This window comes from Lutra lutra, chromosome 9 (assembly GCF_902655055.1).
Source record: "Lutra lutra chromosome 9, mLutLut1.2, whole genome shotgun sequence".
Lineage (NCBI taxonomy): Eukaryota > Metazoa > Chordata > Mammalia > Carnivora > Mustelidae > Lutra > Lutra lutra.
In genome coordinates this window covers 117,636,541-117,662,001 of record NC_062286.1, presented here as the reverse complement: position 1 = coordinate 117,662,001, position 25,461 = coordinate 117,636,541, and the positions used below count along the sequence as shown (strand labels likewise).

At 56.8% G+C, this 25,461-nt stretch overlaps 1 protein-coding gene across 1 annotated transcript; it reads right to left on the bottom strand.

The window, feature by feature from the left end:
- Positions 1-9,035: 9,035 nt before the first annotated feature.
- Positions 9,036-21,955, bottom strand: MYLK2 (myosin light chain kinase 2). The gene is made up of 13 exons (XM_047746545.1): positions 21,817-21,955; positions 21,620-21,719; positions 20,640-21,153; positions 19,455-19,756; positions 17,764-17,869; positions 17,085-17,178; positions 14,696-14,805; positions 14,470-14,611; positions 12,169-12,239; positions 11,916-12,044; positions 11,309-11,461; positions 10,986-11,118; positions 9,036-9,994 (listed from the first exon to the last, which is right to left on the bottom strand). The coding sequence occupies exons 2-13, from the start codon at positions 21,669-21,671 to the stop codon at positions 9,914-9,916; spliced, it is 1,887 nt and encodes a 628-aa protein (XP_047602501.1). The 5' UTR covers positions 21,672-21,719; positions 21,817-21,955; the 3' UTR covers positions 9,036-9,913.
- Positions 21,956-25,461: the final 3,506 nt, after the last annotated feature.

Sequence of the window (25,461 nt, the reverse complement as noted above, 5' to 3'; positions counted from 1 at the left end):
GGGTCAGCTTCATGGATGGTTGGGGGCTGAGGGCCGGGACGCCTGGCTCTGTGTGCGGTGGCTGTGGTTGTGGGATTGCGGGGACCCTGGATGGAAATGTCCCTTGTGAGACTTCTTTCTCCTGCTGGGGACTTTCTCAGGGAGTTTCCCAGGAAGGTGGAGGAAGGGGGAGCAGGGAATAAGGAAGAGAGGAAAGTGTGGCCAAGAAACACCCAGCAGGGCGTGGCGCTGGGCTGGCCTGAGGGGTTAATTCTCCAGTCCCAGGCTCTGTCACTCCGCACACCCCCCCAATTTTGAGTCGTCAGAATCACTGTGACCATGTGCGGCATTTATTCTGTCCTGGGCTTCTCTGTATCCTTTCACAGAGCCCTGTGCAACTTGGAATGTTATCCCCACTTTTACAGTGGGGGAAACTGAGGCTCAGAAAGTTTGAGGCTCACTAGATCTGACTCCAGATGGCAAATGAGTGGCTATACGCACAGCCCCTGTCCCACAGTCTGAGTGAGGATACAGGGGTGGTGCCCAGGGTAGGAGCAGAGCTGGGGGTGACCCCCAGAGCGGGAGGGGCTTTTATGAAATCCTGGAAGACCAGTACAAAAAAGGCACCCTGACCCCTTACACAGACAGGGAAACTGAGGCTCAAAAGGCAGGCACCAGTCCTCTTGTCTGCATTCCCCACGTGAATGGGGGCCTTGCCTGAGCTCCCAATTCTCCAAAGGCCTCCTGATGACTCTTTAAGAAAGCATTTCTGTCATGAGGGGAGTGGGTGGCTGTCCTGTGTATAGATCAGAAGTGACTGAGCCCTGACCTTTGGTCTCTTCTAGCCTCCCCCTTGGGCAGAAGCAGGAGAAATGGGTATACTCATGGCCCCTATCAGAGGAACAGACCCAGGGACGTGAAACCTCCCAGTCCCCACACCTTTCAATACCAGAGTCGCTGAGGCAAAGGGCTTCCTTCTGGAGGCTTGGTACCTCCATCTGGATCCTGGGTAGAGGGAGAAAAGAAAGAAGCCAGGGATACGGGGGGAAGCCCCTTTCTGGCATTTGGTGTAGGGGCCTGATGGGTCTTCCATCCCATGAGGTGACACCCAGGGGGCTGGAGACCCCTTGGTGGGGCAGATAGCCCAGTCCCTCCAGAGGCCCTCACTCAGGCAGGCGGCCATGCTGATTTCAGTCTCTGCTGCTCCTTCCTCTCTCAGCAGGTCCCCTGGGGCCTGGGCGGAAGCAAGCCCGGCTGGACAGTCCCCACTGTCTGGTTCCCACAGACTCTAGAGCCGCCAGCGGGGAGGAGGGACCTGCAGGGTCGGGGCTCACTGTGGCCGGAAGGGGTTGGGAAAATGCCTGGCCAGCTGTGGGGCCCCTCCCCACCCCGCACGCAGGACCCCAACCTGGAATCCATCTAGCAATGGGGAGAAGAAGAGAGGGTCTGTCCTGTCCCATCACACCCAGGAAGCCTCATGCGCAAAGAGTAGGGGGAAGCTCTGTGTGCACAGGGCATGAGGAAGGAGAGGCGAAGGAGACGCTTACGTGGGTTTGTTCCAAGGTATGTGTGTGTGTGTGTGTGTGTGTGTGAGAGAGAGAGAGAGAGAGGCACAGAGACAAACAGTCACAGAGACAGGGACAAACAGATTTGAGGGGTAAGTGTTCTTTCTCAGTCCAGTCAGGGAAAGAGGCCTCTCTGCCGGGCACTGTTCCCTGTGGCACATTCCTGTGGAGACCTGGTGACCCCAGTCCCCTCCCAGCCTGTGTCCTGAGCTAGTAGGAGGATGGGGAGGCTGGACTGACTGAGTCCCCTCCCCGATACCCCCCACCCCTCCCATCCTGTTCCAGCCATCCTCTAAGGAGCTTAGCACCTGAACTGGGGTGGGGGCTTGGGGAAAAGAAAGCCACATCCGCATCATGCAAAAAGGGGTTAATCACAGCTGGTGCACAGACTCAGCACTGGACTGGAGCCCTCTCTCCATGTCCGTCTCTGACCCCCCCCAACATAGTCAAGAAGTGAAGACAAGTCCCCTCGCCTCAATTCCCAAGCAGGACCCTGGGCTCAGCGCCGGCCTTGGACTCTCTGTATGAGCCTGGCTGAGTGCCCATCTCTCTGGGCCCTGATTTCACTCCTTTTGCCCAGCAGGGGTTGGGGAAAGGGCAGCCTGACTCTGAGTCTGGGTCCCAGGGGAGGGTCTGACATGGGGGACTGCCTGGAGAGGATCCCATCCCCGGGGGGTGCTGGACCAGGAGGCCCAGACACCATGATCTCATGTTGCCCTCCACTTGCTGCCCAGCCGGGGGACCCCACCCACTGGGCCTCCTGCCCTCACATTCTTTCCATGACCAACAGACGCCGTGTGGCTCCTGCCCATCCACCCCCACCTGGAGGGGTGGACAGTGCTTAGCAGAGATTCAGAATGCCTAACGTGGGCTGACCCAGAGAGGGCACCTCAGTGCAGATGGACAGACCGAGGCCAGAGAAGGCAAGCGAGGTATCCAAGGTCACACAGCAAAGTAGGAGCAGGTAACCACTCTACTGCCTTAACTGTGCAACTCTTCCAGGACTGGGGCTGTCCCATCTGACTCTGCCTCAGGGACCCTCCTCCCTGGAAGCTTGTCTGTCTCCAGGAGGGGATTACAGCCCCTCCACTTTGTCCCCAGCAGGTTAGAGTGGAAAAGGGTGCCAAGTTGCCTTTCAGAGTTAGGCTCAATCAGATTCTAACATGGTAGAATCTGGAGTATTAAAGAATATTCCAGAATTTTTAATCACAGCAGCTTAGATTCTTGGAATATTAGCACTGAAAGGGCGTCTCCTGCCCCATTTCTGAATCCCCTCTACACCAAGTACCAAGTCACATGGGGTTCCCGGAAAGGGGAGCCCGCTGCCTCCAGAGGAGGCCCCTTCCCGCCCAAGTCTGGCAGCTCTGAAGTACAGTCAGGAAGTTCTTCACCTGCTGGTCCTCTGGTCTCTGCTCTCCCTGCCCCCACGGAGGCCTCCCCCACCCACAGGGCTGGGCCTTCCTCAGACTCCCCCACCCTCCACATCTTATCTCCCGCCCACCCGCTTCCTTCCCTGGTTTACAGCATTCCACCGCCCAGAGCTCTGGACACTCCCCACACCCAGACAGTGTCTGAGCCAGGGCCTGGAGACCCTGTCCTGATGAGGGTGGGTCACTCTGAGGCTGCCACATCGATGAAGAAGAAGGTTGGGTCGGCCAGCCTGCCATGTCTGCCTGCGCGGAGTATATAGAACCTAGCAATCCAGTCTTCAGCCAAAACATCCTGTCCCCACAACACCTGGATGATTCCCATCACCCCCAAGGGCCAGGCTGCCAGAGGCAGTAAGTACAGGACTAAACGGAGGAGCTCTGGAGCCCAACTGCCTAGGTTGGGATCCCAGCTCCGTCCCTCCCTAGCTGTGTGATCTTGGGCAAGTTGCTTCCCCTCTCTGGTTTTCCTCATTATAACATATGGACACTAACAGTTCCCACTCCTTTGGGGCTGTTGTGAGGATGACAGGAGTTACTATTTGCAAAGTGCTTAGAACCAGTCTGGCACAAGGAAACCGCAATGTGTTTAAATTTTTAAAAAAGTTGGGTCCCAGGGGCAGGTCCCCTTAGCCTGATCTACTCCCCAGGGGAAGGTCCGGCTCTCGCGGAGGTTGGGGGATAGAGGGGAACGGAAGACTGTTACAGAGACAGGCTTGGGGCTCAATTACCGGCATCTCCATTTCTTTGTTGTGTGACTTTGAGCAAGTGGACTCACCTCTCTGAGGATCACTTTCTTCATCTGTAAAATGGGAGTAATATTTCCAACACCCAGGACCCATGTGTGAGAAACCTAATCCCACACACGGTGTGTACAGTCAGCCAACAAGAAAGAAATCAGAACATAAGACAGCCCCACTGGGGGGTCTGGGACCCTCAGCCCCATCCCTCTGCCCCATCCTTCTGCCCCTTCCTTTACATGTGGCAAACCTCTGTCCCCGCACATCGGGAGGTGCCTGATCCCAGTTCCTGCCCCACTGGTAACTGGGTGGTGATGGGGAGGCAGCTGGTGAGGCCAAAGGAAGTGGTTCCAGGCTAAAAATAGGCAGGGGAGGCCCATTTAGTTACACAGCCCGAATCCTGCCCAGTGGCCTCTGGAAAGGCCATGGCTGCCTCCTCCTGACCACAGCCCACAAGGAGCCCTGATCTGTCCTGGATATAAATGAGAGGTGCTCGAAGACAGCCAACTCCCTGGTGAGTGCTGTTTCTACCTCTGGGCCCTTGCACTTGCTCTCCCCTCCACCCGGAATGCTCCCTCTCCCTCCGCACTGGCTGACTTCACAACACCCAGAGGCCAAGTTAAATATTGCCTGCTCGGAGAGCCTCCCCTCAGCCCCTTATCTGATTAGATGCTTCCAGATTTGTCTCCTCCACCAGGCACCTGTTGTGATATGGGATTATGCATTCCTAGGTGTGTTCACTTTTTATTGTGTTTCTGCCTTAGACTATAAGCTTCAGGGAGCAGAGGCTGGTCTGCCTTTTTCATTGTATCTGCTTCCCTAGCCCAGTGACTAGCACACAGAAGGCCCTCGATAAAGGTTTGCTGAGTGGATGACCAGACTGATGGTCAGCCTCCCGTTCATCCCTTCGCCATGGAGGAAATCTCGGAGAAGCCACCAGGGGCTCGGTGGCCCACTCAGAGCAAAAGCCCAAGTTAGGGGCCTGGGCTGTCAGGCTTTGTCCCTGCTAACCCTAGCCTTACTCCAAATCGCCTTTGCACTTGCGCTTCCTTCCTCCTAGAACAACCTTCTACTAATCCCCAGGAAACCCTTTGATCTCTGTTCAAACTCTGTCCTGGGAGAAACCCTCCCAGACTCTGCCCCCACCAACCCCACCAATGCATTCTAAATTCACTGCTGCCCAGGTCAGAGTTCTCCCACCTCAAAGAAAGCTCCACAAGGCCAGAGACTTTCATCTCCTGGCTGCTTGCCCCCCAGAACCTAGAACACTGTCTGGAACACAATAGGGTCTGGAGACATAGTTGTAGAAGAAACAGCTGCTCTGTCCACATCCCTCATGTGATGCATGGTTCCCAGGAGGCAGGTAGGATTATTAACCCCATTTTACAGACAGGAAACTGAGGCTCAGAGAGGGCAAATAAGTAGATTTGAACCCCGTTCTGTGTGACCTGAGCTCAGTCTCTGTCATCAGCCTGTCCCCTTAGAGACACATGAGACCTGCGTCTCCCTCCTGTCCCCCCACTTCTTTCAACTGCTCAAGCAGACATGGCCCAGCCTCCTTTTGGCCTCCCTGCCTCCAGCCTCTCTCTCCCACTCGCTAACCTCTCTGGCTTCAGGGATCCTTGTGAACCACGGATCTGGCCATATGCCTCCTTTGCTCAAAACCCCTCCATGTCTCCCTACTGCCCCGATTCAGGGTGGCATTTGAGGGCCCTCCCAACTTCTCCAGACTTATTTCCTGCTTCATCATGGAGACTCCAAGTCAACTTTGCTCTTAGCTACCAGCCTTTGGACATACTATCCCCTCTGCCTGGAATGCCATCCTCGCTCCATCTGGAAAAGGCCCGCCCCTCATTGCTCTCAGCTTTGATGTCACTTCCTGCCACCAGAGAAAAGAGATTAGGAGTTCGTGTCTCCTTCTATGTCCCTCCAGCTTCACCCTAACCCCCCAGCTCCCAGCCAGTGGGGTTCCAGAGGGTGTGAGCTCCCTGAGGGCGGGGACCATGACTCATTCACCTCTGGGTCCTGGCTTCGGGTCAGGCCCAGAGCAGGAACTCGACAAATAGCTGTGCCATGATTGGTGGTGTCCGAAGTCACATCACCTGCTTTGAGTTGTGAACCCACCATTTGCTGGCTGGGGACTCCGGGACTTGTCCATAAACCCCCTGAGCCTCAGCTTCCTCAGCTTAATGAAATACCTAACAAAAATAACCACTCTTAGGGTGGGGATAAAATGAGTTCTTAAGTGGAAATCACTTGCTACAGTGCCCCGTGCTCGGTAAACAACAGCTATTAATGTGCAGAAAAGAACAGGTGCGTGGACAGCCGCACGAACAGGAGCTAGGTGTGGGTAGGCCCATGCTTCAGGACAGCCCTGGCCGCTGGACACCCTCGAGCAGCCCTGTCCCTGGCCGAATCTTTTCCCACCACTGCTCTGTTGGGTCCAAGGTGGCCAGTGGAATTCAAGGCCACTGGACACAGACAGGAAGAGGCAGCGTCACCAGGCCTGGCGTAATCCAAACCAGATGCGGCCTCAGACCCCTGGGGGTGGTCACTGCGGGCCTGGCCAAGGCCCAGAGGCAGGAAATAGTCTTGGAGGAACGCTTTCTGGGCTGGAATCAGCCGGGAGGAGCTGTCCCATTGAGGGCGTTAACCCTTCTTAGCCCACAGGGGGTTGGTTACCCAGGACACTGAGCAGGCTGGTGGTGCCAGCCCCGTGAGATGCAGTGCACCCTGTAGGCAAGGTGGCAGGGTCATCATTGTAATGGGCACCATGCAGAAGGGGCCCACAAGCAGGCACTGTAGTGGGCAGGCAACACTGGGCAAGGGATAGGGGATATTCCCAGCCTGGTACCCGGGACTTGAAGAATCACAGCCCAGAGCCTTGGGCCTGGCTCTGGCCCCAGCTGGCAGGTCCCATAGGGCCATGGATTCACTCCCTCCATCAGGATGGCTCCTAGGGTGAAAAGTTTATCCTGCGAGGTCACTGGGGATGGCAGTTCTAGGGAAGATCGTAATGGGGTTGGGACTCAGGCCTGCGGAGAGGCAGAAACTCAACCCCACCTTGGGGGGTTGTGGCCGTGACTTTTTCCTGCGTGTGCTCTGTGGCTCTTGAAGGAAACAAAATCTCTCTGAACCTCCACCTCACCCATATTGTTGAGTCTATATCCTTTACCTCCAGGGACCAGGGGAGGCCAGAGGAGGCCCCTGAAAAATCAAAAAGAGCTTTCCAAGCTGTGCTCCAGGGAGGTGATAAGGACAGAAGCAATGATCAGCTCTGTTCCATGGTTCTGGGTGGACTTCCTTCCTAGGAATTGTTAATTTGCTGTGTGGCCTCGGGCAGATTCTCTTCCCTTTCTGAACCTGTTTCCTCATCTGTGAAATAGGGTGAATACGCACCCTGTCCCATCTTGTGACTGTCACGATGGCCTAGGAGTGCCAGTGGAGAGCAGAGCCCAGGTTGTCATTTGCATATTATAAAGCAAGAAACTGAGACCCGTGCTGAGAGTCAGGGGTCCTGGGTTCTAGTCCCAGCTGTTGTTCTCTGCTGAGGGACCTTTTTGGTTTTGGCCTCGGTTTCCCCAGCTGGATCCAGGCCCTGGATCTCTGCTGCGGCTGGACCTCATTTCCTCACCACCCCCCACCCCGCCGCATGGCTGTGACTCATCCCTCATCATCACGCTGTGTGGCCGAGGCTTAGCCTGGGTGGGGGCCAGCAACACTGAGAGAACTCAGAGGAAACCACAGGCCTGGCCCAGCTGGCAGGTGGCGAACGGGCGGGCAGGCAGGGATCCACGGCCCCGGGGGTCTGGTCTGCAAGCACATGTCCCATGAAGAACCCCAACCAGGTTCCCCCGGAGTGTAAGACACCCCCCCAGGCTTAGACCCCAAAGTCAGCCCCCCGCCCCACGTGGCACCTACTACAGTGGGGAGGCTGAACCCACCTGCTGGTATGGGACAGGGGCAGGAGTGACAACCCTGGCCTTGCCCTCCAGGCCCATATTCATGGAGTCGGGAGGTAGGGATGATCAGTGTCCTGGTCTGTGGTCAAGTCCAAGATTTCTCAAGAGGCAGGCAGTGTAGCAGTCAAGAGCGAGGGCTCTGGACCCGTACTGTCTGGGTACCGGTCCTGGCTCTGCCAGTAACTAGCTGTATGTCCCTAAGCAAGTGGCTTAACCTCCCTGAAGCTTGATTTCCCCATCTGAGAAATGGACCTAACAGCACGCCTGCCGGGCAAGATCGCCGTGAGCAGCCAGGGTGATCGTGACCACAAGGAGCCGGAGCGGGGCTGGTACCCAGCTGCCCTCGATGCACGCAACTGCTGTCACGGCCGCTCCTGCTGGAACCCCTTCACCCCAAGTAGGCCGACCAGCTGCCCCACTGAGGCCAGTCCCAATTCTGACTCAGTTGTCCTCATAGCCAGAAAGGCTGTGCCCTCTTCGGTCAGGCTCTCCCGCCCTCTGGCTGACGTCTCCAGCAGATGGAGTCTGGGCCAGAGCCCCCTGTGGCCCGTGGGAAAGAGGGGAGAACAGCTCTCTCCCCAAGGCCTCTGGGGGAGACCCTCCCCATCCCTGCAGGTCCGGCAAAGGTGCTACAGGCCTGCCTGAACCCCTGGCTCCACCTGGGGGCTCTGCCTTCTGCCGACACCTTGTTCTGCTGAGAAGCCGGGTGGGCTCGTGCGCAGGGCCTTGCCCTGGGAGACGAGAGTTTAAGCTCCAGCTTCTGCCTGGTTGAATAGCCTTCAAGTTCCTTCCCCTCTCTAAGCCTCAGTTTTCCCCCCTATAAAATAGGAATAACAGGGGCACCTGGGTGGTTCAGTGGATTAAAGCCTCTGCCTTCTGCTCAGGTCATGATCCTAGGGTCCTGGGATCGAGCCCCGCATTGGGCTCTCTGCTCAGCAGGGAGACTGCTTCCTCTTCTCTCTCTGCCTGCCTCTCTGCCTACTTGTGATCTCTGTCTGTCAAATAAATAAATAAAATCTTAAAAAAAATAGAAACAATAATAACGTCCACCTCATAAGCTTGCTGCTAGAGAAAAATGAGTTAATACCCACACAGGCACTTAAAGGGAACCTTCTACCCGGTAAGCACCCAATGCATGTTGGAAGGTGCTGTGACAGATGAGTAAACTGAGGCCCAAATCGGGGAAGCCATTTGCCCAGATCCTGGGCTGGGCAGCCTGGCTCCTTAGGCCACACTGGGAACTACCATGCTGCACCCTGAAGTTCAGGCCCCCCACCGAGCGTCCGGCCCCCAGCAGTGCTTGGGGGAACAGTGGTTCCCTCTGATCTCACCCAAGTTCACACGCACATAAGGGGAAGAAAGCCACATCCAACCTGTACATTTATTTACAAGGCACAAGCTGAGAGCAGGTGGGGGACTGCCCGATGGCTTTCCCACTCCTCCAGGGCCTGCTGACCCCATGATTCGAGGCCATATGTGACCCTGAGGATGAGGGCCCACTGTGGCTGGGCTGGGCCCGCCTGGCCCTCAGGCAAGCTCGGGGGTGGTCTCCTTGTCCCCCAGGCCTCCCCCCGCCCCCTCCACCAGGCCTGGGCTGGGCGTCCTTCTCTCACACTGAGTTCCTGTGTGTTGGTGGTCGTCAGGAAGGTGGGCGGGGGGCCGGGCCGGGCCAGCTGGTGTGTGCTAGGCCTTATCTGTTGGGAGTGGGGAGGCAGGCGGGGGCATGGAGGTCCTCTTTCACAAAGCCTGCTCTGTCTCCCCTGGCAGCTGGGCCTTAGGAATTGGCCTTGCTGCCTTCCTGCCCCACCAAGGGCCTCCCATCCACAACCGCAGAAGCCCCACATGCTGGGACCCCCAGCCTTCCTGTTCCAGCTAGGAGCAAGCCCAAGCCAGGGATGCCCCAGGTGAGGCCAAGCAGGAATCACCAGGGCAGCAATTTCCAAGAGAGGGAGCCGGGGAGGGAACAAGGGCCTGTGGCATCTGGGCTGTGGCTGACGGGCCGGGGGCTCTGTCTGGGGAGGCATTAGCAGGATCGATTCAGGCCACATCTGAGGCGGCTCAAGTCGGGGAAGCAGTCGCTGCGCGGGGTCATGGGGAGCCCCGAGCCTCCCAGCCTGGCGCAGCCTTGTCCTAGCCAGCCCACCCTGGGGATCTGGCCCGTCTGCTCTGGCCTTCTGGGCTGTGTGGCCTCAGCCCCGGCCGCTGTGCGGCTGCATCCAGGCTTCAGCCGCTCCTGGGGCTCAGACCCCCAGAGCCATGAGTGCTCCCGAGCTGCTGATCTTCTTGAAGCGGTTCGCAGCACTGACAGCAATGAAGTTTTTCTGAGGAAGGAGGAAAGAAGGATCCCCGTCAGCTGCAGGGCCATGGAGAAACTGTGGCACAGCAGAGCGCCTCCTAAGCTCTCCTTCATTCTCCAAGGGCCAGATGCTGGGGAGGGTGCAGTGCCCAAAATGGCCACAGGAGGTGCTATGACACCATGGCTTCAGGACTCCTTCCTTCATTCGACAGGTAGGGCAGCCAGACCTGAGCACCTCTCTGCTCTAGATGCTCCAATGGTTCCTATTTCACTCCAACTAAAACATAAGCCCCTTGCCATGGCCAACAAGTCCCTCCACCCCCTGCCTCCCATTCCTCTCTGACTTCATCTCCCTTCACCCCTTGCTCATCCCACTCCAGCCTTACTGGCCTCCTACTTTTTCGTCATGTTTTGCCAACCATGCTTGTGCCTCAGGGCCGTTGCACAGGCTGTTGCCTCTTCCTGGAACACTCTTCCTCCAATACCAGCATGGCTCACTCCTCATCTCCTTCAGGTTTTTTGTTCACATGTTTCTTCTCAGTGGGCCCTTCCTGACCACCCTATACAGAAGTGCAACCTCTCTCCTGGCACTCCTGACCATGCTTATTTCTTTCCAGAGCACTTCCTTAACCCTTTTTCATAACTCCCTACCCTCTATCCAAAGTAAGTCCACAAAGACTAAAATCCTTGTCTCTTTTGTCCACCGGTATACTCCCGGTGCCTAGAAGGAATAGATGCTCAATAAATATTTGTAAAATGAAGGGAAAGGGCCAGTGATGGGGTCAGAGATCTTTTCCTGTGCCTGAGCCTCAAACGGACACCCCTCCCCAGGGTGGAGGGTCACGGATCCAGGACAGGAACCAGCCTAGGACAAAGAGAAAAGCCAAACCTGTTTTCCAGACAGGGCTAGGCCTGGTCCATAGGAACTGCCAAGGCAGGGCTAGTGGGGCCTGGGATCTGCCAGGAGCTCTTCCTGCCTGCAGCCCCTCCCGCCACCCCACCCCATCCAGTGGTACCTTCCAGCGCCTCTTCATGAGGTATTTCTTAAGCAAGATCTGGGACTTAAGGCGTCGGTTACAGCGCTTGGCTTTCTCTGCCAGATTGTTGAGCCAGGGGTGGGCGAGGCACTGGGCAGCGCTCATCCGGGCCCTGTGGGAGGGGGCAGTGTGGTGAGGGCGGCCAGCATGCCTAGGAAGCACCAGAACGCAGAGGGCCCCGGCCTTCTTCCTGCCCTGCCAGCACACTCCTGCACAATCACACACACACACACACACACACACACACACACACACACACTGGAGTTGCACACATGGAGTCTGTGTCCTCAAGTGAGCCTCACCTCTGGTCCTTGACAATGAGGTTGGAGACAAAGTCTTTGGCCTCATCGGACACAGCCTCAAAGGTCTCCTCATCAAAGTACCAGTTGGCAGAGAGAACATTGTTTAGGGTCTCTGTGTCATCGTCTCCCAGGAAGGGGGAGAGGCCGCTCAGCCTGGAGAGAGAGGATGTCAGGAGGTGCAGACCTGGGTTTGATTCTGGTTGGGTGACCTTAGGCAAGTCACTTCCCCTCTCTGAGCCTCACTCTTCTCCTCTGTAAAATGGGCATAATCATCCCAGCTTCCCAGGGTTACACTGAAGAAGAGGGATGACAAGGGTATAAAAAATGTCTGCTGCTCCTCTGCCCCCACCCTGGGTCATCAAGGATCTGCTGTCTAGGAACATTGACTGGGACACTATGCCTTCAGGGGCCTTCACTTCTCCATCTACAAAATGGGTACAAAGTTCCCCTTTCCTGGCTCTCCCCAGCATGCCCTCTCCCAGCAAAACCCTGATTGAGGGAGCAGGGGCATGGAACCCACCTCACCAGGACCCCAAGTCCAATTTTGGTCTCAGCTGCCCACCCCTGTGCCCCCACCACATAGATGCCATATTCCCTCAGGACTCACAGCATATAGGTGATGACCCCCATACTCCACATGTCTGTCTTATCGGAGATTTGGTCATAATTCACCACCTCAGGTGAAAGAAACTCTGGGGTCCCAAAATTCACCTTTAGCTTCTCATTGGGATTATACCTGAGGGTGAGAGCAAGAGCTCAGAGCGCAGACCCCCAGCCCGTTCACTGCACCCTCTGCACCTCCCCTGTCCCCCGCCCACCTCAGAGGCTTGCCCTGCCCTCCCCACCCACCGACAGGGTACCTCCGTGCCAGGCCAAAATCAATGATCTTCACCAAATGGCCCGTGGTGTTGACGCACAAGATGTTCTCTGGCTGAAGAGAAGGGGGTGGCCCAGATTGACCTCTGACCCAGCTCACCCTGCCTCCCCACCCAGGTCCACCCAAGTCCCAGACTCTCTGGGCAGCCTGTCAGAGACCCCCAGACCTGCCTGCTCCAGGCACAGACGAGGACCCTGACGCCCTGAGAGGGTAGGAATCGTCCTCTCCTGGCCTCCTTGCTCCTCCCACTGGTGTCTAACTGAGTAAGGGCTCAGTCAAGTCTCCTGAGAATCCTATGGCCCCAGCACAGGTCAGTGTGTGAATGAGGTTCCTGAGAAACCAGTCCCTTCCTGCTCTGGGCCTCCAGGTAACACAGGGACACAGGACTAATCTGACGTTGCAAGGCAGAAGCATTTTAAGTAGTTAATCGTGGTTAAAAGGCAGGAGACTTTGCACAACAAGCCTGCCTTCCTAATCTTCAACACCTCCCAAAACCCCAGAAACACTAGCTACGTGGCCACAGGGCACCTGGTGTGTGTTGCCACTGTCCCCCGAGCCGGGTGCTGGGCCCCAGAAAGGTCCCAGGGTACCATCTTCTGGGGGAACGAGACAGACTCAGGTCTTTCTGAGGAGCCCTGGGAAGGGTCTTATCGCCATGGTTCACCCAACTTCCTTGACCATGAGACCCCTTTTTGATGAGAAATGTATTGCTATCCTGAAAAAAACACATTTTAGAATAAAGAGGCTTAAGACAGCTTCTACCCAGGATGCTGTGTTTTAACTGGGGACCCTGCTCTGGCTTTCACAGGCCAACGGCACTGTGGGCAGAGGCCAGCTCCGTCTAGAATCTCCGGAGTCACCTTACGCTTTCCTTTCCCTGTCTCCTACCCCCTCCCACATCAGCAAATCAGGTTGGTCCCATTTTCAGAACGTACCCATTGTCTGGCCACCTCCCTTCCCTCCGCCATGGCCACTGGTGCCAGCCCCCACCGCCTCTGCCCTTTGTCATGACAACGGACTCCTAGATTCTCTGCCGTGAAGTTGTCCCATGGAAACCCCTCTCCTTACTCTCCTGGCTTCCTCCTATGTCCGTGGGGATGCTACCTGCACACCTGGCCCGTGGGCCGTCAGAAGGCGCGTAGGCCCCAAACAGCTCTGACCCGGAGCCAGCACAGAGCCGGCGTGGGCCAGCCCCGGGCCTGCTTCCGCCCAAGGTTCTGGCCCTTGCCCACTTCTTCAAGTTCACCTTGTCTGTCTCCCCATTCCTCTCACGGGCTTCTCATCATGCTTGTCGTGGTTTAAAAGGACCTATTGTAGGAATGCCTGTTTCTGCCACTGACCTGGAGGCTCCAGGGGACAGGGTGTGTCCTTCGTCATCCCTACAGTGACACCCGTCCCTAGCACAGCATGCAGCCACAGAGGGGTGGCCAAGCACAGCAGAAGAGTGTGCTACCCATTTATCAGAGGAATGAACCCAAGTACTAGCCACGAGGCCAGTGGGCGGTAACTGCCCTTCAGTGTCCAGACTGCGGCTTTGCCACTGGCCCGGCCACCGTCCTGGAGACATGAGCCCCCGCACTGCCGCTGCTCCCGCCTACCCCATACTGCGGCTGGCTGCCCATCCCAAGCAGCTGCCACCTTATGTGTAAGGTGGACCGAATGCATAAGGCCTTCGGGCTCTCCCTGACAGGCTCCGTGCAAGGCCCTGAGCAAGGTCAGAGGAGGGACAGAAATACTCTTTCATGGAACGATTCTCCTAGTGCCTAGCTCACGCTGGTTGCTACTATACTACATGGCTTTGTTTTCCAGACTCCTCTTCTAGAACCTAAGTTCCTTGAGAGCAGGCATCTTTGTCTACTTTGCTCATTGCTGGGTCTACAGCACCTCGAGCACGGCCTGCCGTGAAGTAGGCCCCCGACAGATCCTTGCGGGACACAGGAACCAACGCTCAGAGTGCCTGGGAGGGGCCAGCTCCACGTGGACACTTAAGCAACCCTTAGCGAACTGTAGGCATGAGACGCCAGGCTTGGGGCTCCCAGGACAGAGGACGCGTGCTCAGGACTCTGCTACAAGTTCCTGAGAGCTGGGACCAAGTCTTGTTTCCTCTCTGTTGGATCCCTGGCTCCTGGTACTTCGGGAAGCCTCAATATACCCTTTGGGATCTGCAGCTAGAAGGATAGAGGGAGGGAGAGGACGGATGGGAGGGGGGCGGGAACACCGGTGGCGACCCTGGCTTCATGGGGTCCGCTACGACTCCTGAGCCGCCCCCGGGAGGCCCCAGTACCTTGAGGTCAAGGTGGAGGACCCGCATCTTGTGCATGAAGAGGATGCCGTCGCAGATCTGCCTGACAAACACCATAGTGTCCACCTCGGTCAGCTGATAGTCCTCATCCACGATCCTTTCAAAGAGCTCGCCGCCCTCGATGCTGTGTGCACAGACCCCTCTGCAGGCTTGCTTCCGGGCTGGCTGGCACCCCCACCCGGCCCCCTGCCCCACGGCCAGCACTCACTACTCCATGAACAGGACTATCTCGTGTGACGTCTCGATGGCCGCGTACAGCTGAATCAGGTTGCGGTGGTTTAGCTGGTTCATCACCTCGATCTCGAGCATCACCATTTCCTGGGCACCGGGGAAGCCAGGGCCGCCAGCTGAGTGTCCCTGCTCCCTGTCCTGCCCCCTCTGTACCTCTGCCCTGGACCGGACCCAGCAGGCCCCGCCAGGACCCCACCGCTTGGCCTCCTCCTTGCCGGCCTCTCCCTGTCTCCCATCTCTCCCCACCCGGAGCCCGTGTCCTCGCACCCTGGTCATTCTGGCCAGGACTCCGTCCCTTTGCCAGTTCTTCCCTTCTCTTCCTGACTGGATACTGGGGTGCCCGAGGGCCAGTCCTCCGCTCACTGCTCTCCCCACTGCACTCTCTCCCTGGGCTTTCTCCTTAAGTCCCAGGACTTGGCTGATCCCTGCAAAGGTGACTGATTCCCAAATATGCATGTCCACCTCTGAGCACGCCCTTGAACTGCAGGCACCCACAGCTCCCACGGCCTATCGGCCATTCCCCTCGGATGGCTAAGACACTCCCTGGATCTCTCAGGTCCAAATGAAACCCATGCCATGGCCTCCACCCCACCACTGAGCTGTCCTCAGCTTGCCTGTTGGCAAGAGGCCTGCCCCCTCGCCCAGGTGTGCAGGACCTAAAGCCAGGAGCCATCCCAGATTCCTCCCATTCTCATACCCAGGCTCGGGAAATCCCTCTAGAGTTCAAAACTTCTCATCAGCTCCACCACCACTGCCTTCCTGACCTGAGCTGCCGTTATTTTTCACTTTGAGAAAGGGTGAATGCCAGCTGTCACAGCGGTAGCTTGAAGTCAGCTGTGGTAGGAATGTGGATACCAGGGAAATTGCCAAATGCTACAGATCAGGCCTCTCACCCCTGCCCATCCCCTCAGCACCCAGCATCACATCACTGCCCCAATTTTTCCATTTTGCCCGTGATGCTGCTCCTTCATTCACATCTCACTCTACCTGCCGCTTCCTCAGACAGGGCTGACCTCACCACCCTATCCTCGCGGCCCCCATCGGCCCCCACGCTCCCTGTACCATCCCTGGCTCTATTCTCCTTCCTGGCACCGCTCAGGTCCTGACGTCACCCTTCCTGTGTGCGTCGTGCGGGGTTCTCTGCCCCCGTCTCGAGCGTGTCGGCCCGGGCGGGCAGGGACTCCGACAATTCACTGCCCCTTCCCGAGCCCCTGGGGCAGCAAACCACCCAGAAAAAGTACTCACTAATTCATTCATTAAGAGCTGACTCCAGTTAATCTCACAGCACATATGTCTGGAGCATCTACACCTAGCCAGGTCCTTGACAGAGGCCCAGAGACCCCGCGGTGGAGCGGGAGGCCGGAGAAAGGCAGAGTCGCATGGAAAACACACGCCTTCCTGATGTGCGATGATGGAGAAGCAGCGCCACAGGGCTCTGAGCCTCTCCTCACGCTCCTCCCAGGTTCTAGACCTCTGCACGTGCTGTGTCTCTGCCTCAAATGCCCACAAGCTCCATTCTCAGCTCCCCTGCCTCTACCCAAGGGTCCCCCACAGACTTCTGTCACTCCTGGCTTTCTCTCTCACAGTCCCCTCAGTCTGAACCCCCCTGCCCTGCCTCTCCAGCTCCTCCTTCGAGCCTTTACTGGAGAGAGACTGGCCTGCTGAATCTGCAAGCCCCTCCACAGCCCCCTCCTGACCCCTGCCTGACCCCCACCTGACCCCTGCCTAACCCTACCTGACCCCTGCCTAACCCCCAAGTGACCCTCATCCTAGCTTTCCTGAGCTACAGCCCTCACCACAACAGGGGGCTACGTGGTCATCACTCCCTCATTCCCCATGAGCCTCTGCCTACCTTCACTCATTCATTCACTCTTTGATTTGTTCCTTGAACAAGCACTGCCCTTGGCCTCCTCTGAACCAGGCCCAGGCCAAGTGTGGAGGCACAGCTCTAGACCAGGCCTGATTACCTGGGCACCCCCTGAGGGCAGAAACCATATTCACTTCACTTTGGGACACCTGCCCGCCCCTACCCACTGTGCCCAGCGCAGGGCCTGGCCCAGAGCCTGCGCTCATCAGTGTTTTCTGGATTGAACCAAACAGAAGGCAGGAACGTCCTGGGCCTAGAAGGGGAATTCCCAAGGATAAGTTCACCAACTGAGGTGTCTTGTTTATGGGTGGGGGCTTCAGGTCCCTGTGGCAGGGTTGTCCGTCTGTCCATCTGTCTATCTGAGTGACATCCTCAGCGCATCAAGGTTCACACACCAAGCCCCTGGTGCAGACATATGGGCAGAGGGAGGTGAGAGGTACCCACTCAAAGAACTCCCTCTCCTTCCCATGTAGCCGTACTACCCCCCAGCCCCTACTACCTTGTCTTTGGGTGTCTGCTTCTTAATGACCTTGGCTGCCAATTTGAGGCCTGTGGCTTTCTCTGTGCAGGTACAGACTGCTCCAAACTTGCCGCTGAGGAGAGAAGAGTTTGGGAGTGAGGGGGTTCCCAGGGGCCCAGGGCTGAAGTAGGGGGCCTGCAGTCTGCTCCTGTCTGGGTCCCCCTCTGTGAGCTGGGACACCTGCTCCGGTCAAAGTCAGGAGCTCTATGGCAGGGACAGTGGCTGAACCACACCAACCATGGCCACAGGATGGGTAGACTCATCCACAGGCAAGCCCCTGACAGCTCACAGCCTTGTGGTAAGCATGGGCCTTCAGGCTCTGGGCCCCAGGGGAAGGCACCTGGAGGGCTTTTTATGAAGCACTTTGAGGGGATCTGGGTGGTGCATGAAACCGAAACAGATGGGAAAATGCTGTTGGTTTCCTATGGGAAATACTGAACAATGAGCGGTGCGTCTGTGTGAGAGACAGAGTCATGAGTGCGAATCAACCCATGTGACAGCTTGCGTACGAGGGAGTAGGTAACCACGCAGAAATAATTGTGTCCACGTAGATGGTGTCCAGTTGGGGTGTGTCTGGGTCTTGCACAAGAAAGAGGTGAGGCCCTGGGGCTTGACACTCTCCTGCCTACGCACCAGGGGCTCGGGTCCCAGATCTCACCCGCCCAGAGCCTCCTTGGAGTTCAGGCTGAATTGACTGTTGACATTCCCGGGCCTCAGCTCCACGATGCGGTGGGGAAAGGGGGCTGGGGGAGGCGGACAGTCATCTGAGAAGAGAGCAGGGCCATCACAGTCAGTGCCAGGGGCAGTGGACGAGGTGCCCCAGCACCACCCCCTCCTGCCTGGCCGGGGCCCCATCCAGGGAAGTTCACCAAGTGATACCTGGGGGACAGCTGGCTCCAGGATAGGGGCTAGGGGGCCCAGTTTCCAGTTCCAGCTCTGCCACCAACACACAAAATGGCCTTGGGACTCTGTCAGAGGGGGCTCAGCGTCTCCTGGCACAACAATGGGGACAGCTGATTGGACTTCTCAGACCCTCCCACATGATAAATGTGAAGTCTCCATCCCAAGCTTTCTGCATTTCCATTAAAGGAAAAAAAAGGAGGGGAGGGGGCAGGATGATAATGATGGAATGCCAGAGAGGCATGACTATGCCTGAATGATGGGGTAGGTGACGGGATCTGCCTACCATCCCCTCTAATTACACCACAAGCTGACCTGTTCTCCGGAATGGCTGCCCAACCTGGGAAAGGCCCAAGGGCGGGGCGGGGCGGAGGGGTGGCAGGGGAGGAGACCGGGACCCGAGATGTTTGGTAGGGAGAGGCTGCCACCTAGCGGCAACCACGGGGAACAGCGGGCCCTGGCGGCTCGCAGGCTGAGTCATCGGGAATGGAAACCTCTTTATAAATAGCAAGAGGCAGCAGGGAAGCAGGGCTGGTGATAAATCTGACAGCCCTTGGAGGTTGTTCAGGCCCCGTTACCCCAAGGATGTGATTTCTGGAGGGGGCGGGGCAGAAGCCTCTGCTGCTGCCTGGGGGAGGAGGCAGGGCTCCTGGCTGCCGCCCAGCCGCCAGGCCCTCCCACCCTGTCTGGGTGGCACTGTGCCGCTGACCGGGCAGCCTGGCTGGGCTTCCAGGGCACCTCAGTCTGGAGGAGGGGGTGTCAGGACACTCTGGGCTCTTCTGACCCCATCTCACCCCACCTCCAGCCCTGCCGCACCCCCACCCAGGCCTTTTCCCTATGCACCTGCTCCCCAAGCTTTCTCATGCTTGGTGGCTCCTGCTGCCCGCTGGATAAACCACCAAACCACCCAGCCCCTTGTCTAATCACCAGTTAAGGCCACTCCACGGTCCTGCCCCATCTCACGTGCCCAGCTTCCTTTGTCACTGCTCCCATACAGGCATCTGTGCTCCTCAGCTCATGAACCTTCTATGGCTCTCATGACCCTCGCCACCCACTCCAGGATGCCCTTTAACTACCAAAGCCTGGCCTTTGAGCCCTTCTATGGACTGACTTCAAATTCCACTGTCTAGAGAGTTGGTGCTCCTCCAAAACCTGTCTGATTTTTTTTTTTCAAATCCCCTTTATAGACAAAGTAGAAGAAAGTCAACAGTGAACTCTGAAGTGGGTCTGTTTGGACAGGTTCAAATCCTGTCCTAGCTGTGGATTTGGGGCACTCACTCCATTTCCCTTTCCCTGAGCCTCCATTTCCCCATCTATCAAAAGGGACTAGGAACTTATACTTCTTAGAATTGTGCATGGCTCAGAACAGCTCAGTCCTCTAAACAGGGAGACATGGGGACATCTGGGGAGCCCCCTTCCCTCCCCAGCCCCCACCTGCCCCTGGCCTACCCAAAATCTGGAAGCAGTCCTCCTCCCTGGCTGTGAGACAGAGGTCCTGCCCCACCTCCGATTTCTCCGAGGGAACAGCCTGGAACTCGATCCCCCTCGAGGTGTCCCCTTGCACCTTAGCCTGGCCAGCCTGGCCTGGAGCCTTCTCTCCTGCTTCCTTCTGGCTGTCTGCCAGGACGTTCTTCCCTCCTTCTGCTACCTTGGCTGGCCCGGGATCCGTGGGGACGGGAGTCACAGGCACCCCTTCAAAGATGAGCTCTGATGCATCACTCAGGGGCTTCTTAGCGGGCAGATCCTCAGGCCTAGAATGTGAGAACCCAGAGGTGATGCCTTCAATGACCACAGGGTTGTTTCTGCTTCCGGGAAGCCTCGATGCTTCCAGAGCCTCTTCTGCAATCTGGAGCTGATACAACCACCCCCCCAACCCCGTCCCCACCGCCGCCCCAAATGCACTTCATACGAAATCAAGGGATGTTAATAATACCATGCATGTCTGTGGTCATTTTCTTGATGACCGATGCATTAATATATCATTAATATCTACTAATAGGATTGTTGTTTTGGTTAATCATGAGGTGGCTACAGTTAGATTATGGAGCTCTTGATTCATATAAACTGGGAATGCAACTGATTAATCAGTGATACCAATGTATTAATTGATATTAATACATAATTCAGCCTGATACAGTGATAGTATCATGGTTTACAATTTATTGCTAATATCACTCATGTGATTAGCATTCAGGTACGTCTAACAGATGGCCTCATAACACTGGTGCTATACTATGGTTAAGAAAGCATTAGTAATGTTCTATCAATCTGATGATTAGTCATGTTTCATATTATAGTAAGAACGGAGATCTTTTCCTCCCGAAATCTCAGTCCTGCCCTCGGCTAGAACCAAGTTCAAGGAGTAAGGGAGACTTTGGCCTCCAGATGCTTCATGAAGAGATCTTCAAGGACCTCTCTGTCTTGACATTCCAGGTGTCTGTGAACAATCACCAAGTCCTGGTTTCTGCAGGGGTACAACGTAGGAGAGCCAATGCCCAGGATAGATGTTAAACATCGGAACTGCCCAATCTAGCATGGAACACAGTGGCAATTAGGTCGAGACAGAGCAGCTAAATGCACCTGCTGTAGACAGAGCCTCAGACCCCTCCCCACCGCCCGACGGGAGACATTCACCTGGAGATGACGGCAGGGCAGCTGGGGCTGTGCAGAAAAGCGGGCGAGCCCCTCCTGGCCCCTGCTTGGCCCTCCACTGCCTTCTTGTGTACCTTGGGCTCTCCGGGGCCCTCCTGCTTGGCATCGGGCTTCTTGACGCTGGCCTCGGCTGTCGCCGTCTGCTGGGGCAGGGCTGCCGGCTGCCCAGCACTGCCCTCCGCAGGCCCCGCACCCAGGTTGCCTTCTCCCTCTGGGCTGGGGCTGCTGCTTGAGGGTTGGCCCACTGCGCCATCCTCTTTCTTTAGGGCCGCGGCTTTGTCGTTTTTCTTCGGGGTGGGTGGATCAGGCTCTTTCTTTGGATGTGGGGTCCCAGGTTCTTTCTTTGCATCTGGGGGGCCAGCTTCTCCCTTTGGGTCTGAGGCGCTAGGTTCTTTCTTTTCATCTGGGGGCCCAGGACCTTTCTTTGGATCGGGTGGGCCAGACTCTTTCTCTGTGGCCGGAGGTCCTTCACCTGCTGTACCTTTAGGTGTCTCGTCTGCAAAGGAGGTGGGATCCCAGTCAGGATTCTCCCTCCTCCCCCAGCCAGGCTGGCCAGAGACCAGCTCCGGGCCCAAGTCCCCACCTAGGCAGCAGCTTGTGAATGTTTATCCCTGGGGCCTGGGGCCATTCCACGGGTTCTAGAGATGAGCTGCTGAGGGCCTTGGAGGCCCTCGTGGGAGACTCCGGGTCCTCAAATGCACCTTGATGCCCCCACCATCCCTTGCCCTAAGTGTGTGAGTGCCCTGCACAGGGCTCCTCATTTTCCCAGTCTCTCCAGGGAGGGCTTCATGTCGGCCCTCGACCCAGCCCAACTTTACCCAGAGATCGTCCTCATTTCTGGGTCCTTCGTGCGCCATACAAAAAGGCCTGGGGCACAGAACTCCCGCTGAGGAACGGGCCCGGCCCTGAGTCAAACACCCCTTCCCAGGCTCCTCCCTCTGCCTCCTGCCCCAGCTTGGCACCTGTTGGTGGGCTCTGGAGTCCCAGCTCCACTGCTCCGTTTTCTGTCGCCATGAGGTAGGGAGGCGTGTGCTGCTGCTTGTCTAACTCAGGTCTTTCTAGCTGCAGAAAGAAAAGTGAGGTGTGTCAGGCTGTCAGATTCTCCTCTTGTCTGGCTGAGAGGAGCCAGGGCCAGCTGATTGAGGGGAGAGAGAGGTACCTGGAGCAGCGAGGGGCAACCTGATGGCCGCCTGACTTGCAGCGGCTGCCCAGGAGCACTCCTGGGGCAGTTGTAAGGGATTGGGCTGGGTGGGCAGAGGCGGGGGCAGGGGTGCAGGCAGGGGAGGCGGGGACGGAGGAGAGGATCTCTTACACCAGGGGCCATGCAGCTCGGACTGCCACCACCTGTCACTCTTGGCCCCCGTTCAGAGGACACGGCATTCTTCCCACAGACCGACGGGGGGGAGAGTAGTGTTGGAACAAGCAGGACGAGAAAAGGGAGGGGGCCACTGGGCCCCCGAGGGAGCAGCCTATCCCCAGGCCTACCCTGGTATCACTGGCTTGGACGGGATCGGGCAGGGGGCCTGGCCCAAGAGGAGCTCCCCGGCAGGGCCAGAGGACAAGAGTGTGCTTAGGTTGGGCGCTGACTCTGCCCACCTGTGCTCCATGACTCCTGGGGTTGCCCAGAAGCTGAGGAGAGCCACGCAGGCCCCAGGGATAATCACTCTGACCCCACTGCCCAGCTGTGTGCCCGTGATCCCTGCTCTTGGCCTCCGGACCTGCTTGGGGGCATCTTTGGGGAAGAAATTGTCCCAGGGGCACTTGCTCAACATGTCCATGGACCTGAAAGCCTTTTCTTTTGAAAATGAATTTTTCTTGGGCTCCTGGGGAGACAGAGGCTGGCCTGCTTTGAAGGGGAGGGTGCTTATGGAGAGTCCTCTCCACCATAGTGGGGACCTGGGGGCTACTCAAGCCTGAGGTGATCAAGCCAAGGTGGGATGGGGAGAGGTGTGATCCAAAGAGCCTTCCATCCTGCAGGGGCTGCCAGCCCAGAGCCTGTCTCTGAAGGGGGCCTCGAGAACTGGCTGGGCTGAGTGCTCTGGAAACAGCTCTGCAGGGGGCGTCTGGGTTCAGGGCCTCCACCTGAACTCTCTCACATGGAGGACACCACCCCTGCCCCCAGAGGGAAGGAGGCGGAAATGACCGGAGAAAGCAGCAAGTCTGAGCAAAGGAAAATTGCGTAGCTATGAACAAGACTGAGGATGTCGGGAATGAAAGGATACAAGGCAACCTGCAAAATGGGGGGGAAAAATGTAAGCCATGTGCAGAACAGCAAGTAGAATATGCTATTCATTGGGCAAAAGGGGGTAGTAGGCACAATAATACATAAACTTTTCACCTTACACACATAAGAATTTCTTTGGGATGATAAGCAAGAGACTGAGGAACGGGGGTGGGAGGGAGCTGTCAGGGCACACCCTTTTCCTTTTTTTTAATTTGCACTGTGAAGTATGTGAATGGAATACTATTCGAAATGAATGAGTTTTTCTTTTTAAGTGAGCAAATGTTGAGCTTGTTGGTGGTAGAGGCTAGCGAAACCAATGTTAGGGTCCCTTCCCCAGTCTTGATGACTTCCTGCCCTTCCTGGCCTTCCTCACCTCTGGTTCCCTCCTTCTGGGTCCAGGTGACAGTCTGCCTCTCCTGGGGAGCAAAAATACCAATGAACGCCGGTCTAGTATTCGCTCCAAGTGTTCTTAGGTAGATTCACTCATGTGAATTTCAGAACAACCCATTGAGGTAGGTTCTACTACAGATGGGGAGACTGAGGCACAGAGCAGTTCCGTAACTTATCCAAAGCCATATGGATTGTCAGGGACTGAACTAGGATCTGAATGAACCCAGGCTCTCCTAAGGGAAGGGAGCTCCTTTTTTTTTTTTTTTTTTTTGGAGGCTCTGCTGTTAGCTCTACGCACGTTGTCTGAAAACTTCATCTTGATAATAACTCTGTGGGGAGCTTCCATCCTATTTCCTAGATGAAGACGGGGGATCAAGAGAGTAACGTGTGCAAAGTCACTCCACAAGGGAGTTGAGCCAGAAATGTCCTTCTTCAAAGCCCAATGTCCTCTTTCTTCCCTAAAATCTCCCAGCCTGTGTCTCATCCGTCTCTCCCCACCTGGTGCCCCCTAAAGGGTCTGACAGCGTTCTGAGGGTTGAAATGCTTCTTCTCGTGCCTGCTCAGGGGAGCCCCTGGCCCTCTATCTGTTCATTCCTGCAGCACGTTCTGGTTTCAGGTGAGATGTTGCGCCCTCCTCCAGGGTGATCCCACCACTGATGGGTTCCAGGACCTCCTGGAGGGCAGGGGCTTTGTGACGCTCGCATGCGTGTGTCCCCAGCACAAAATGTACTTGCCAGGCAGTGTTTGGTGAGTAAGCGACTGACTAGCAAGGCTTTGGCCTGAGTTTGTGGGATTACTCTGGTACGATGGCCCTCGCTGACATTCCCCTGTTATTAACCACGGTTGTCGGCCCGTATTTACAGAGTGCGCCCTTGGGGCCAGGCCTGACTCTGCCAAGGGCTTTACCCAGCTCTCTGGATCCTCACAGAGGACTGCGGGGCCAAGGATTAGGCCACTTTAAAGTGCGGAAGCTGATGCTGAGAAAAGGGAATTTTATGGTTCCCACATTAAGTAACGTTTCTTAAGCTCTTACTAAGCGGGGCAGGCCCGGGGGGTAAGCAACTTCGTGGCATTTGTGGCAACACACCTACCGAGTAGTGGTTAAGGAGCTCTGAGACTAGTAACCAAGGCTGGGACAAACGCTGTCACTTGCCTTATCTGTGGGACGAGCACCTTCCTCATGGGGGAGGTATATAAAGCATTTAGAACAGTAAGTGTTGTAGACATGGCAGCTGTTTTCTCCCCATTTCACAGATGTGACAGGAAAACTGAGCCACGGGGCAAACTCACAGAGCTGAGTTTTGAAGCTCAGCTCAGAACCGCTCTGCCCCACTGCCCCTCCCAAGGTGGCTGGGAGCACTCGGCCAGCACACGGTATGGACAGTGCTTGGCACAGTCCATACTGTAATAGACAATGTGGTGGACATCCCAGGTAGAGCGCTCAGCTGTCCCGGCAGGCTCCTCCGCGGTCCCTCCCGCTGGGATGAGAGGCTGGCCTGGTTCCGGATCCACGGGATTGCCTGCAGCTCGCTCCCCCGCCCCGGGTTAAGCTCCGCTGGGCCAGCTGCTCCCTGGGAGTCCCCGGGCTTCTTCTCAGCGCTCTCTTGGAGGCAAAGGGGAGGGGCATGGGGAAAGCTCCTCCTCCCAGCCGGGGGCTGCCAGAGACCCTGCCCACCCCTCAAACGGGGCTCTCCCGCCCTGGACCAGCTGTGCAACTGCCCTCTTTGCCTCCACAGGGGCAGGGCAGGAAGTGGGGCAATGCCAGGACCAATTAAACCCGCCAGGGGAATTAAGGTCAGCAGGACGCAATTATGCCTGTTGGATTTAACAAGGCCAGAAGGAAGGTTTCTCCAGCCAGAGTTCACGGCTCCTTAGGCCGCATGCCCTGGATGGCTCTGCATTCCAGAAGCCTGGCCTCTCAGGCTCACCCATCCCTGGGAGAATTAACTGGGAGTGGAGGGGTTAACTTTGCCCCGGGCACTGCTTCCCTGGCTCCTGGAAGGAAATTGACCCAGCCAAGAGGCTTTAAAAGGCCCTGCTCAGAGAAGACATTTCCCGGCCTGACCCTCTCCCTGCTCGGCTGTGATGGAAAATCCAGGGAGTTGAGTAACCTTTCTGACTCCAAAGAGAGCTGCCAATTGCCCTCACATCTTTCCTGTGGTCCTGACATGGGAGCCACTCAGGACTGTT